A 15,241-nucleotide genomic window follows, 5' to 3' on the forward strand; every position below is an offset into this window, starting at 1 on the left:
TGTGCTTTGCTCTCTGAAGAGCAGTCAGAATTTAGATTACTGAGTTGCAGGGTGCCTGCAGAGCAGTGCTTTTCAATTGTATGGGTCTGGATCAATGAGGGTATAACTTCTAACAGCAGCCCTGCCTACCATACACAGCCCAGTTTAAATAAATCAACCCCACTGTGTCTCTTCTGCATTACGTTTCTTACCTGCCTATCCACACACACAGTTTCGGCATCTTTGGAATGGACATAGTCATCTTGGCCTGGGCAAGCTAGCCAAGACTGGAACCTGGACAAAGACCGTCCAAAAATATCAGCAGCGAGGGAGCTCTGGGACACCACAGCGCTGGAGTGGAGAGTATAGTTTTGCTTTAAAGGAGAAGTTCACCTTTCTAAATCAAAATGATAAATACACATCTTTTTGCAGGTAAAAGAAACATTTGCATTTGTTAGTTATTTTTAAGGAGCATGTTAACCATTGCACCAGCGATCACCAGATCGCTGGTGCAATCTCAGGCTCTTGCAGACTGTAGCGGTCTGCCCATATCTTGTACAGGCAGGGAGTTACTGAATGACAGGAAGAATCAACTAACTATTACAGTGCCCACTAGTGCCTTGGCAGTTCATTGAGAACTACAAGCAGTCAGCCGCAAAGGAGGCCGCTATTTGTAGCTCGTTCACTTACAGAACTCTGAATGAATGACGCAGCTGCGTGGACGGAGCTCCGGATAGACACTTTATTTTCTAATTATGACAGTGAGTGCAGGGGGAGAAGATCCCTGTCCTACTGTCACAACTAGAAGAGGGACCGGGGAGAGGCTGCAGGAGCATGTTACATGTTCCACCCTAAATAAAAAGTGGAACATGTAACATGTTCCTAAATGTGAACTTCTGTTTTAGGTCAGAAGGGATGTTGTGCAGTTGCACAGTCTGCACAAATTGTAGATATGCCTTGTATGAACTTTAACACTGGGGTGCTACTAAAATTTACATTCCCCCAAAACAGAAAAAAATGGGGAAAACATGCTAAATGTGACAGGGTTGTGACCATATGATACAAAGGAGAAACATTAGGAACCAACCAGCAAATCCAGGCATTCAAATGACATTCAGCAGCTCTCTACTATTAAATTTTGTACTCTTCACACAGTATAACTGCTTTTGTCTGAATAGTATGACGGCATGTTCTGCTACCATCCCAACACTATCTGACAAAGTCCAAACCTTACACGTTGCCTTTAGACAAAGTTAAGGCAAGTCATATCTGAGCCAGCATAGGCTGCCTCCTAGAATCATACATATATATATCCAGCGCTATGCACATAGTGTCACTGTGATCTTACCTGCTCTCCTGGCCTCACTGCAGGCAAAACCCATTTCTTCTTTGAGCTCTCGATTCTCACTTGCTATGGTTTCTCCAACAGTCACAAACCTTGCCACGGCCTGGTTCACAGCCTGGCCAACACGCTGAATTGCCTGCAACGTCTTATCTGATTTCTTTGGTTTTTCCTTGTGGTTTATCAGTGTTGTTATCTAAAAATGTAATATAAAGAAAAGGTGACAATCTTGCACTTTACATCAACACACACAAAAAATGTGAACAGGCAGACACAATCTTGATGCAAACACTGCCTATAGATAAAGTAGATATATGTACTAAATTTGACATACAGTATGTATTTATTCTTATAATCCATGTTAAACAAGTGCATCCATACATTCATCTCCCCTTTAAATCCAATAAATTGAATTCAGGCGTTCCAAATTACCAGAGATTCCAACCTTAGGGAATAGGTGTATCTAGGGCCTGATATTCTTTGTTTATTGGTGTGTGAGGTCATCATGTCACAATCAAATGGGCTCTCTGAGGCCCTCCGAAAGGTTGCAGATACCTAGTTAAAATAGGTGTATATGCATTGCCAACTCATATGGAAAATCTTTAAATATAACAAACTTCAAATATAGCCTTCAGTGTAAAGTTCAATATAGATATCAAATCCAACAAAACACACAATGCCCATAATAAGCAAAAAGTGATACAAAAGGTAAACTTCAAATTCTTATTTTGTGGTAAAAATCTCCTCCACATGATCCACCACAAGTGACCACCAGCGTCTTACCTCAAAGAAAGACCCCAATGAGTCTTATGGTGCCTCCAGGTCAATGCAGACCAGTGGAAATCCTCTCCTTGCAAAGTCGCATAAGGTTGTGATATAAAGGAATGTATAAATAAAAGCAATGTAATCTTTCTATACAAATTAATCCTCCATAAGCTCCTCCACTCCACCCCATTTTACTCACATACGAAAGAAAAGGAGATCTCCATAGTGTAATATTTTGATAAAAACACATTTATTCAAAAATAGTGACTTACATAAAGCTCCACAGTAGTCAGCATCGATCTAATCATGGACTTGCGGTCACAGCCAGGTGACATTTCACTTCCGGTCGCGGGCTAAGACCGAAAGTCCATGATTAGATGGATGTGGACTACGGTGGGATTTTATGTATGATACTGCTTTTGAAAAAAAAAAAAAAAGTGTCAAACTATTACACTATGGAGATCTCCTGTTCTTTCTTATGAGTGTTAAATGGGGGGAGAGTGGAGGAGCCCAAGGAGGATACATTTAAAGTATATAGAAGGATTAAATTGCTTATCTTTATCCATAGCCATTCCTTTATACCACAACCTTATGTATTGAAAGGAGAGGATTTCCACTGGTCTGTAGAGATTTGAGGTGAGACGCTGGGGCTCACTCGTGGTGGATCATGGATGCTGGTGGAAGAGATTTTTACCACACAATAAGAATTTGAAGTTTACCTTTTGCATCACGTCTGATATAGAACATTGAAGCTATTTTTGTACATCGATTAATACTATTTTTGCACTCTTGTTTAATATGGACTATTGTGTGTTTTATTGAATTTCATATTTATATTGCACTCTACAATGAAAGCTCTATTTGAAGTTTCCTTGTTATATTTGAAGATTTTCCATATTATTTGAGTTGGCTCGCATATACACTCATTTTATATCATTTTTGTGGGGACATTTACGTTGGCTGCCACTTGGAGTATACTTTGATGATTGGTTTGTGCATCAGGCTACTTATATTCAGATACCAAAGTATGACAATGGATTTAAAAAAGATCAAATTTGAAATCAATCATTGCAATGCAATTAAACAAGTGGCATAGAATGTAAGCGTCTGCTAATTTGTCCAGAACTAGCCACTCTGACAAATTCAGCCTTAATAGCTTTTCATTTGATGCTAAAAAGTCTCCAAGAACTTAATGTCATAAAACTGCATTCTTAGAAGCTTACAGTTATCAATTTAACTATTAAAGGATAAGTTTACCTTTGGGAACATGTTACATATTCTTCCAGTTTTTAGCCCCCGATGAAACTGGTGCTGCTTTGAAACTGCACTACTTCAACTCAATTTCAAAGCCGCACATGAGTGCAATTTGCACTGCCGATTCATTGCGGTTTCAAACAGAAGTCGATACAAGTTGCAATGAAATCAGCAAAAACTTGCGCAGGAACTTTTTTTTTTTTTTTAAAGTCGCTGAGACAGGAGTTGCAGCAATTTTGAATTGCCAACAACGGGATGCAACTTGTCATGCGATTTGGAACTTTCGAATCGCTTGACATATTGCTATTGGTGTGAACGTGGGCTAAGGGTGGAAGAACAAGTAACATGTACCCACTGCTGCAGCTTCTCCACGACCCATCGCTACTGGTGACAGCAAGTCAGGGATCTTCTCCTCAAACTCGCCATCACAGTTTAACAAAACAAATAACCACACAGCCATGTGGACTCTGCTTCCCCAGCCGAATCTTTTACACAGAGTTCGGTGAACTCCCTCTTGATCCAGACATGTGCACGAGAGCATTAGCTCTCAGGGACTCTCCCTCCACACTGGCTCAGACAGCAGTGGGGCCAATTGTTTTCATTTACTATCACTTTAAAAAGGTATAAATATTTAAAGGCCAAGTTCACCACCTTACATTAAAACATAATAAAAAATAATTTTTTTGCAGGTTAAAAAAAAAAAATATGTATTTATTATTTTAAAAACAGGAGCCTGCAAAGTACATCACCCATGATTAGCAGATCATAGGTGCTATGTCAGGATCCTGCAGAAACTACAGGCATGTTAATCAGTGTGTGAAATTTAACATGTTGGAAACAATCTGCTGCCTCTGCAGCCATCAGATTGCTTCCAAACAACCCCCCTGCCATGTATCCTGGGCTCTACTTATCTGCGGGCCAGGAATTGGCATGGCGGGTAGAGCAGAGAGCTGAATGTACATCATGCATCCACTTTGCTCTCCTTCCTTTGCTGACCCTGAAGCAACATTTAAATCATCACTTCCGGGGGCCCCGATTCACTTTCTCCACCCAGGATGGGCAAGAAAGGATCAAATGCAGAGTGATCTGCACTGCAATAGATTGATTGGAGCACAAGTGAGACATCCAAAATATTGAAACTACTTTAGATTGTAGCAAAGTGTCATTTCTTCAGTGTTGAAACATGAAAAAATATAATAAAATATTTACAAAAATGCAAGGGGTGTACTCACTTTTGTGAGATACTGTTTATGAATATATGAGGGATGAAAATACAGTATCTCACAAAAGTGAGTACAACCCTCACATTTTTGTAAATATTTTATCAGATCTTTTCATGCGACAACGCTTGACACCATCTGAACCAAACAAGTTTACCTTGGTCTCATCAGCCCACAGGACATAGTCCCAGTAATCCATGTTCTTGGTACATCTTTAGAAGAGGCTTCCTTCTAGGACGACAGCCATACAGATCAATATGATGCAGTGTACGGTGGTCTGAGCAAGGACAGGCTGACCCCCCCCACTCCTTCAACCTCTGCAGCAATGTTGGCAGCACTCATACGTCCATTTTCCAAAGACAACCTCCGGATATGACGCAGAGCATGTGCACTCAACTGCTTTGGTCGACCATGGCAAGACCTGTTCCAAGTAAAACCTGCCATGTTAAAATGCTATATGGTCTTGGCCACTGTGCTGCAGCTCAGTTTCAGGGTCTTGCCAATCTTATAGCCTAGGCCATCTTTATGTAGACCAACAATTCTTTTTTTGGATCCTTGGAATTCTTTGCCATGAGGTGCCATTTTGAACTTCCAGTGACCAGTATAAGAGAGAATGATAACACCAAATGTAGTACACCTGCTGCCCATTCACACCCAAGACCTTGAAACACTAACGAATTACACAACACTGGGGAGGAGAATGGCCAGTTAGGCCCAATTTAGACAGTTTCACTTAGGAGTGTACTCATTTTTGTTGGCAGTGGTTTAGACATTAACAGCTGCGTGTTGGGTTTTTCGGGGACAGCAACTTTACACTCACTACTTTACATTGTAGCAAAGTGTAATTTCTTCAGTGTTGAAACGTAAAAAAAAAAAAAAAAAAATATTTACAAAAAAGTGAGGGGTGTACTCACTTTCGTGAGATACTGTAGATGAATATATGAGGGGTGAATATGTTCTTGATGTTCACCCTCCTTTACTATGTACCCTTTACATTTTAATCTAATAAAAAAAAACTATCTTGACTTGTCTAAATATGTGCACTTCAGTGTTTTATCCAGAATCGGGAAGGTCTTCTTGCAATTACAGAAAGGTGCTAAGCTTTCATGTTTCATTAGAAGCAACAGAAGCAATAAAACCTGTACAAAATACGGATATAAACAAGCTTCCTTTGGAAGACAGACTCAGATTAAGGAGCCAACTCTCTCCATCTGACATATATTGCTGTATTTGTAATTGCAGAGTTGAAGCACTGAACATCCATCAGTCCCTTTTATATGTAAGCCTAATCAGCCATTGTGTGGCTAGAAGACAGGAGCAATCATTCCCAATTTCATTGCTAGCAGCTTTGCAAATTTTATTTTATTCACATCACTCTGCGGGAATTCTGGCAAACGCATTGCTGGTACACCACTGCTTAGAGCAGTCTGACAAGTTCAATTAAAATTAGTTGCAGTTGTCAAAGTATAATCAAGCCTATGGAAAATTAATGTCTTATTCATTAAAGGATAGTTTCATAAAAAAAAAAAAATTCACTTTTTTTGCAAGTAAAAAAAAAAAAAAAAAAAAAGTATTTTTATTTTCTATGGAGACTGCAGGGCATGGTCCAGCTCCTTGCAGAGTGCAGACCCTGGGCATAGCTGTCTGCCTGTATGTAATTTTATATTGGTGGAGAAGATCAAGAGAGTCAACAATATTATAGACTCCCGCCAGAGGTGGTTCTGGCCAGTTCAGTAGTTTGCTTTAAGAAAGGCTTGGATACTTTCCTGATGGTACATAATATAACTAGGTACTAACATAGGTAAAGTTGATCCAGGGAAAATCCGATCGCCTATTGGGGGATCGGGAAGGAGTTTTTTTCCCCTGGTGTGGCAGGTTGGAGCGTGCTCTGCTGGGTTTTTTTTTCGCCTTCCTCTGGGTCAATTGTGGGCGTGGAGTTGGGTATCTGGATTGTACGATTGTTTTTTGTTTTGTTTATTTGTTTTTAAGGTTGAACTGGATGGACTTGTGTCTTTTTTCAGCCTGACTATGTAACTATCGTGTTTATCCCAGTTAATATTTTTATTGAAATTTTTTATTTATTTTTTGGAAAGAAAAGGTCCACCACACAGGTGGGGAATATCAATAAGTTATGAACAGGCATAAAAAATAAATTAAAAATTGCATATTACACCACCAATTAATTTCGACACAAAGGAGTGTCCTAGAAATAAGTTTCAACATACGGTAAAAGAAAGCAGGTTCTCGTAGAGCAAAAAGACAGCAAACTCACTCAGAAAACCCCTTACCAGGGGAACATTAGAACCCGTACCTTGCCACCACCCGCTGGCATGGAACATGAGTATACATAATGTGCAGCCACTAGTGGAAGCAACACAACTAAATGAAAAAAAGTGCGTATCCAAGAAAGGGGAAAGAGGATCTAGACGAGGAAATTAGAAGGAAGAGAACACAAGGGGAAGAAAATAAAAGAGCAAGAGTGGGAGACAAAACAAAGCAAAGCGACAAAGCAAAAAGGTAAAAAAAAGACTGTCGGATTGCTCGCCTACATTCCTCCAAGGATCCCTAACACAGTCAAACCTAACAGTCCTGTCCTGCAAGATACTGACAAGCTTTCTGTTGAGCATGATCCATGTCAGTTTATTTTTCATAATAGCTAGATCTACCCCAGGTTTTTTCCCCAAGCAGTCGCTATTGCGATTTTCATTGCAAGAAACATGAAGTGAATTAAAGTTTGAACATGCTTGGGGGCATCAACAACAGGTTCGTTGAGAAGATCCATCTTAGGGTTTTTGGCTACATTCACCATTGTCACCGAATTAAATCAGGGAATGAACGAATCCAAAACCGGTGCACCTTGGCGCAGGTCCACCGTATGTGGAACATCGTACCTGGTTAACCACACCCCTGAAAACACAGGGAGGAAAACCCGTGGTACATTTTCAAGAGGCTGTATGGCACCAGGCACCATCTAGAAAGGACCCAATATCCTCCCACAGCCAGGGCTGTGTTCACGATACCCTTACATATATACACACACGAGGAGACCACTTCCACCAGTCACTCAAATCTCCTCCACCAAGTCCCTTTCCCAAGCTTGCATATGAGGCAACTTTGCAGACGGATAAACAATTTGTACAGCATTGAGATCCTCCACCGCCAAGACATCTAGATTCAAAAGCAGTGCACGTAGTAATACCAGCTGTAGATCTCTGCAAAGAGCACAAAAAGTGTAGCATCTGCTGCAAACGGAAAAGCTCGGACGGAGGCACCCTCAGCTGCTGCACAAAGTTGGAGACCGGACAGATTGCTTTATGTTTAAAGGAAATCGCCTATTCTATACAGGCCCTTATCAATCCACCACTGGAATTCCTGTAGGCTTAGACCAGGTGGAAACGCTAGGTTGTGGAACAGAGGGGCCACTGGAGTGTGAGAGGACCGCAGGACCATACGCGGCCTGCGGTGAGCATAAGAGACATAAAACTGCAATTTATCTAGAAGAGCCTAAAAGACTAAACATTAAAACAATATAACCTTGCCAGATAATCTGATGGCACATGGCCACCCATGTTTGAGGAAAGTCCCAGGATGCTAATGGTCAGGAACCCAATAGCATAACTATTTAGTACAGTAGACAAAGATACCACTGAGTTAATCACAGTGGCCTGGTCTGCTGACAAGAGCGGCTTCTGGTGGTCCGCCAGAGCGGGGACAAAGGAGGTTCCTCAAGGGACCCATCTTTCCCTGATTTTGGGGATATTGAGAAGGGCATCAAAGTGGTGACGAATTAGGAGAATGGGAAATGTAGTGGCTGCAGTAAGGGTTTGAAGGTTCTCCGCTTCTGGACCCTAATCGGGGACAAGTCCGCAAAGATTTGGACACTGGCCTGCAAATTGAATGTCAGGGGCAGCTCAGGCCTTTTGCATAATCTTCTACTATAGTAATGGAGGTTTCAATATAACGTCTCTAGGGGGACCATTAGCATGGAGAGCCATCAGAGCCCTGTGCGCCCGATCCAATTTCAATTTATGGTCCAATTCATCAGGTAGGAGAGTGTGCATCAAATCTGAGACTACTGCCTGGGTATCAGTATAGGATTCTGGCAAGCCCAGAATCCTAAAGTTGTATCACCTGGAGCAATTTTCAAGGTCCTCACTCTTGGACTGAGCCATCTCTAGCTGTTGAAAGATCTGGCTTACTTGGTCCAAGTTTTGATTGGCTCTAATAACTATCATTAAATTTAGTCTCTATGGTGTTAATTCAGGTGCCTAGGTCTTTAAATTCCTGTTTAAGGTCAGAGATGATCTTCCTGCTAGCCTTCTCCAGGCCCTGTTCCAAAAGAGTAGAAAAGCAGGCAAGAAGAATTGGGTCCCCAGAATACTCAGGTCAGGGTGGCTGGGAGGGCATATTAGGGAGTTCTTGACTAGCAAACAGGCTTCCCTGGCTGGACATATTCTCTCCCATAGGCCGGTCCATGGAAGATCCTGATGAGGGCGGACTCTCTGCCTGGAAAATCAGTTCCAAAGTGTGGGGTCTGCTGTAACAGGTGAGGGATGTGTTCCAGCGGTGAGAGAGCGGAGGATGCAGCATCTGCAGACAACTCGGAGACACTGCAGAAAGATGCGGCAGCCATATTGGTTCCTGTGGGCTCCAGGTCCCAAACTACAGAGGGCCGAGTTGGGGCAGTTTTCAGTTTCCTCCTGGCCATAGAAAGCAGGCCAGACGGATTCCCGGATGGCCCAGATATCAGCGGTAATGGGCTGGTTCACAGCAGAGCGGGAGGATCCAGTTGCCTCCATGGAACGCTACATGAATGCGCCCCCTCAAAAGCAGTTTTTCTATTGTTCCACTAAGTGAAGGACATTGGGAAAAGTTAACTTTAAAAGAAATCAATTCTGCACTCCTGTGATCCGTTTTTAGCCTAAAGCAGACTGAAGCCCTCTGTTGGCTGAAGTCACAGAGTCAGTCCATGCTCTGAAAAGATCCCGACCGCCATGTACGAATTTACACATTCATAGTAAAGTTTTAATGTATAGATAGTAATATATCAAAAGATTAACAATCATAAAAATGTACAAAGAAAAGAGCGCAAGGCTGCCCTAGTGTAATATTGTTTAATGCTAAAAATGCAAATTCAAGTTAAAAGGGGTTACACTCAAACATGGATCTAAAAGACACATGTACAGCAAGGTGGATGTCTCCTCTCCTAGCCTGAAAGAATGGGTTGGCTCCCAAAGGCGAGTGATGTGGATGGGGGATGTCGGAGCGAACGCCGCTTCCTCATTGTGTGAGGCTGCATTTGTCGAGACACACGCACGATCCAGACATCACTCACATCCGTGAATAGTAAATTGAGTGAGTGAAGTAACTCCTCTTAGATAGCAGAGCGGTTGCCACGGCAACATGTTTCGGAGGTGCGGCCTCCTAATTCCGGTCACCCTCTTCTCTAGCCTATTTTTGTATGCGAAACCTCCCGTCCCTCCCACGGAACAGCCAATGCCAGTCAACAGGTCAGGAGCACGGAGCATTTTCAAATCGTTACAGCCAGTGTTAATTTTGGCAGCAAATTTCGATCTAGTTTTAGTCTCGACTAAAATGCCATTTAAGTCTACTGCAATTGTTTCAGTTGTATTTAGTCTAAGATTTAGACTAAATCTTCAGTACATTTTAGTCTACTAAAATTTAATAGGTTTAGTTACATTGTAATTCATTTAAGCATTATTTAAGCATTTCTCTACAATTTCCAAACTCCTTATATACTCCTGGAGTGTCTACAGACACAATTATATGTCTTTAAGTTAAACCAAGTTTCGCTACAAGAATATTGCTTTTTTTTTTTTTTTTTTTTTTTTTTTTACTTTGCGCGATGATGCCACCATGCAGTGCACATTTACACAAACTTGTTTGCATTAAAAATAATGTTGACGGTGTTTATGTAATCTTCAGGCCTAAATTTATTTTTCTAAGCATGGGTGCAAAAACAGCTCTGGCTGCAAAAGGGTTAATCCTGCACAGATCAGACAGTGTGCTGCTCTCCCGGAGTGGACAAGTTGGGAAAGCCAATTGACAAGGAGCATGTCTCCTTCAGGGAGCCTCTATATATCAGTATAGAATGTAAGTGTGTGGCAGTGTGTGAGAGTGTTAACTACACAGCCAACCCCCCCCCCCCACCCCCCGGCCATCTTGATAGAACATCCCCCTTCAGACTGCAGATAACAGCCATTGATGGACTAACCTTCAGCTTGGACAGTCTCCTATCTGCAAATGCAGGGCTCCATCCAGAGGAAGCTCCGCGGAAACCAGAAGTTTCAAGGGTAAACGTCCCTGTCTCACATTTTCGTTTGCCAATGAAAACAGAATTTTCATGATAGTTTTCCTCAGTGGACAAAAATGTGGTGTACTTTTCATTTTTGGCACTGTAAACATGCATTGACGAAATGAACACTGGTTGCAGCAGGTGCAGCTAGAACCCCGGCCCGCTGTCACAGGGAAAGGTAGAGAGCTACAGATGCTGGATGCGGTTACAGGTTACACCCTAAAAACAGGTGTTACACTGTCACTTACAGGAGTAGGATACTGACAACAATAAAATGTTAGCCAGTACACAGGTGGTCACTGGGTTACCAACAAGATAGGGACTGTATGTTTGTTTTTAAGTCCAATTTGTTTGCAAGTCGGAACAGTACATTTTTAAGTGCAACTCCAGCCTGTGCAGTGATGTGGGATGTTCCAGGTTCTTCTGGGCATGCAGTGGTGTTATTTGGGGCTCTTGTGAGCATGCAGTACTGCAGTGTGGGATGCGTTCAGCGATGTGGGATGGCTGGTTGGTGGTATCCGGGACCTGCGTGGAGCGCAAGTGGAAGGCCGTTAAGTCACACCACCATAGTTTGCAATTTGGATGTTTGTAACTTGGGGACTGCCTGTAATCCCTCCCACTACCACCATCATGCTTCAGTTTCTTGCTACGGACCTAGGAGAATGGGCATAATTTCTCCACAGGTTTATCAAGCCATTCATTCTTCAATCCAGATTATTTGTTAACTGCACAGCCAAGAGAGCTACCGTACCTTTTAAGTTTTCCCAGATGGGCTGATCCACGACACTGCCATAAAAGCTCTTGTAACCAAACCCTGCCACGATGCAGGCCTATCTGTATGTGACCTACTGCCACTGAGCTCTGCTTGTGGTTACCCTGCTAGAGACAGAGCTTTACAGCTCTACACCAACCTACCATAATCCTGCCCCTTAAGACGCCTTTGGAGTTAGCCCACTAGAAGAACAGACCATCTAGAACATGACGTCCTCACTGGGACCTGCATTGGCACATTTTTTTCAGTACCAACCGGCTGCTTTTTAGCCGCAGAGCGCTCTCCAGACCATCGTTGCTGCAAGTATGGGGGTTGTGTCCTTTTCTATGAAGCCTGGCATGTGTACTCTGCCTCCTGATTTTATTCCCCCAAGGGGTTAACACCCACACAATCTGTGCTGGGACACTTCAGTGCCACAAGTACTGTAAAGAACAGATGCTACAAGATTCTTTTAGCACGTTGCACAGGCCTGGGAATGTGCTTTTGATCTCCCGCTATTCCCCTATGGGGCTGACACTTTGGAGTCTTGTGCTGCAACGTATTATAATTTGCCGCAAGCACTCTGGAAAACACAGTTGCAACTTTTTTTTTTAATGGCATCAAGTGAATGCATCCCCCCACCTTAAGCCTGAGGGGGAACTTCTCCAGCTTTTGTACTTCTGAGCTGTGAAGACCTTTGTTGGAATACTGTATTGGACTTCTCCATACTAGCAGTATTGTGGATTATAAGAGTGCAAGAGCACCAGTCTTGTGGTCCTTTCCAGTTCATGTTTCACCAACAGCACTGGGGCATCTTGCAGCATACTACCTCTTGGACCAGGGGGTCTCCAAACTTTCTAAAACAAAGTGCCAATTTATTGTCCTTCAGACATTTGGGGGGCCAGACTGTGGTCCCCGGGGACTACAAAGTGCCCCACTAACAGTGGGAGTAAACCCTGCCTATAAAAAAAATAAAAAAAAACACCTCTGGGGTCAGTAGGAACAGCAATAGTGCCCCATCATTTGTGTCTTTGGGAGGAATAGTGCCCTAGCATTGGAATCACTGGAAGGAATAGTGCCTCTTTCCTGGTGTCAGTGGGAGGAATGGTGCCCTGAGGGCCAGATGAAGTAATATTGCAGGGACAGCAAGCATCTGTTTATGCCTTCTCCAGTCTGTTGCCGATATGCCTGTAACTGCTTCTGAATTCACAGTTGAGGATGAGAAGGAGTTTAACCTTTTGAATGACTCTGATGACTGCTCGAAGGCATTAGACTAAACCCAGGCACAGTCTTAACAAAATTTCCAGGATTAAGGGTCCCATTTACGTTCTTATGAACAGTGCACATGTCTAGATATTGAGCAACCTGCATCTGAAGTCTCTAACGTTACCAGTCTGGGTACCCTTAAGACCCCAACCCATCAAATCCTTCCAAGTCAACCCTACAATGGATTTTGTATGGGAACTGGTGGGGTGCAGAATTAAACAAATTCAACAGCCATTAAACCAAGGTGGAATGGTGTTAAATCAAGTCAATTAAAATTATTATTTAAATTTACTAGCAAAAAGGCTTAATTTAAATCAATTTGATTTAAATCATTTTTAAAGAGCAACTGTGTTCTCTGTCCTGCAGCAGCTCCTTCTCTGACCTGCTGTTCACTCACTGACAGTCCCATTCACTTTAATGGGATGGCTGGTGATGCAGCAGTGACACAGCAAGGTGAGGGACGTGGCGGCAGCAGCAGGTGAGTAGATGCCTGCTAACAGGTGCCATCATGATGGATCTGAAATGACAGGTGCTTTTTAACCACTTGCTGCCTGCCCACCTTAAAAGTACGGCGGGGCAGCTCTTGTTCTGGGCAGTCATATGACGGAAGCACAGAACGGGCGCGCAGCGAGTTGATCGCTGCCGCACCGCGTTGCTAGGACACGCGAGTGCGGCTCTTTAACCATGTGATCGGCTATGTCCAATCAAACCCAGTCACATGTAAACATGGAGATGCCGGTAATCGGCTCTCCTCGCCTCACACAGAGTGGGAGGAGAGCAGAACCAATTAGCGGCATCTCCTCACAGGGGGGCAGCTAGGGAAGTAATCAGGGCACTGATAATCAGTGCCCTGATTACAATATATAATTACAGTGTAAAAATACCATGTCCACCAATGCCAGCATACAGTGCTCACCGATGCCAGTGATCAGCGCCCACCAATGGCCGCAATCGGTGCCCACAAGTCAGTGCCCATTAACCATGCTAGTCAGTCCTGGCAATTAGTGCTGCCCATCAATGCCCAGTGCCCATCTGTACCGCCTATCCACGGCCACCAGTGCCACCTAACAGTACCCATCAGTGCTGCCCATCAGTGCCACCTTTCATTGCCCATAAGTGTAGCATATTAGTGCCTCATCAGTGCCCCCTCATCAGTGCACATCAGTGAAAGCGAAAAATTACTTTGTTATAAAATTTACTGACAAAGTAAAAAAATACTTTAACATTTTTGGACTTTTTTTGTAAAAAATAAAAACCCAGCAGTGATTACATACCAGCAAAAGAAAGCTCTATTTGTGTGAAGAAAATGATGAAAAATTTGTTTGGGTACAGTGTAGTATGACTGTGCAATTGTCAAAGTGCGACAGCGCTGAAAGCTGAAAAATGGCTTGGGCAGGAAGGTGGTGTTTGTGCCTGGTAGGCAAGTGGTTAAACATAATAATATTCTTGCTGGTAGTTAGAATCTTTAATATTTGCAAACAAAATTAAGGTTTCCTATTTAGAATAAGCTCAGGTTAGTAAAACAGGTATCAGAACAGATTTTATCATACAGTTTGTAGTGTACATAGGATTTAAAAAGATTGGGATAAAGGAATATGCCTGAACTTTAGTTTATCTCATCGTTCCTGTGAAATTATGTGAATGCATCAATGCAGTGCATGTGTCAGCTTGCATTCATTGAAGGAGTTTACCAAAAATGTAAATATTGAAGAATATATAGCCTTGCGCTACATAACTAAGCTCCATTTCAGGCTGAATAAACTAAATTATTAATGGGCAGCACAGGGTGTAGTGGTTAGCACTCTCACCTAGCAGTAAAAAGGGTCGTTGGTTCAAATCCCAACCACGACACTACCTGCCTGGAGTTTGCATGTTCTCCCTGTGCTTGAGTGGGTTCTCTCGGGTACTCTGGTTTCCTCCCACACTTCGAAGACATGCAGGTAGGTTAATTCGCTTCTGTCCAAAACTATGCATCTTAGATAGATTTTTTACTCCAAAAGCATTCTATTAAAATTTATTTGATAAAAATCAAAAGAAATACAATTTAAAAAAATCATTGATATCTAACCTGCATTAAACCATATCACAGAAAAAAACGTTTGCTAAACTGTATCATTAACTGTTTTGCCTCTGCCTGTGCGCTCAGTGATGGCTGGCTATTTATCAAGGTCAGTTTCTTGATGAGGGCAACAGTGAACTATGCTTGCATAATAAGTGTACAAAGTATCTACCAGAAGCCCAAGTGGCAGAGTAACACTGGATCACAGAGCATTGTCCCCCTATAACAGGAACTCCTTAAGCCTTATGTCTAGAAAATAAAATTACACAGGTCAGTAAATTAAGCAATG

At 42.6% G+C, this 15,241-nt stretch overlaps 1 protein-coding gene across 3 annotated transcripts in view; it reads right to left on the reverse strand.

The window, feature by feature from the left end:
• The window catches only part of CTNNAL1 (catenin alpha like 1), a 417,111-nt gene that overhangs the window by 261,872 nt on the left and 139,998 nt on the right, over positions 1–15,241 (reverse strand). For all 3 annotated transcript variants that reach the window (XM_077492001.1, XM_077492002.1, XM_077492003.1), the window contains exon 2: positions 1,328–1,517. In XM_077492001.1, coding sequence (XP_077348127.1) covers positions 1,328–1,517 — 190 coding nt within the window. The remainder of the gene's footprint in view (positions 1–1,327; positions 1,518–15,241) is intronic.

Source organism: Lithobates pipiens, unplaced genomic scaffold (genome assembly GCF_037356315.1).
Source record: "Lithobates pipiens isolate NorthernLeopardFrog02 unplaced genomic scaffold, aLitPip1_a1.2 Scaffold_19, whole genome shotgun sequence".
In the NCBI taxonomy this organism is placed as follows: domain Eukaryota; kingdom Metazoa; phylum Chordata; class Amphibia; order Anura; family Ranidae; genus Lithobates; species Lithobates pipiens.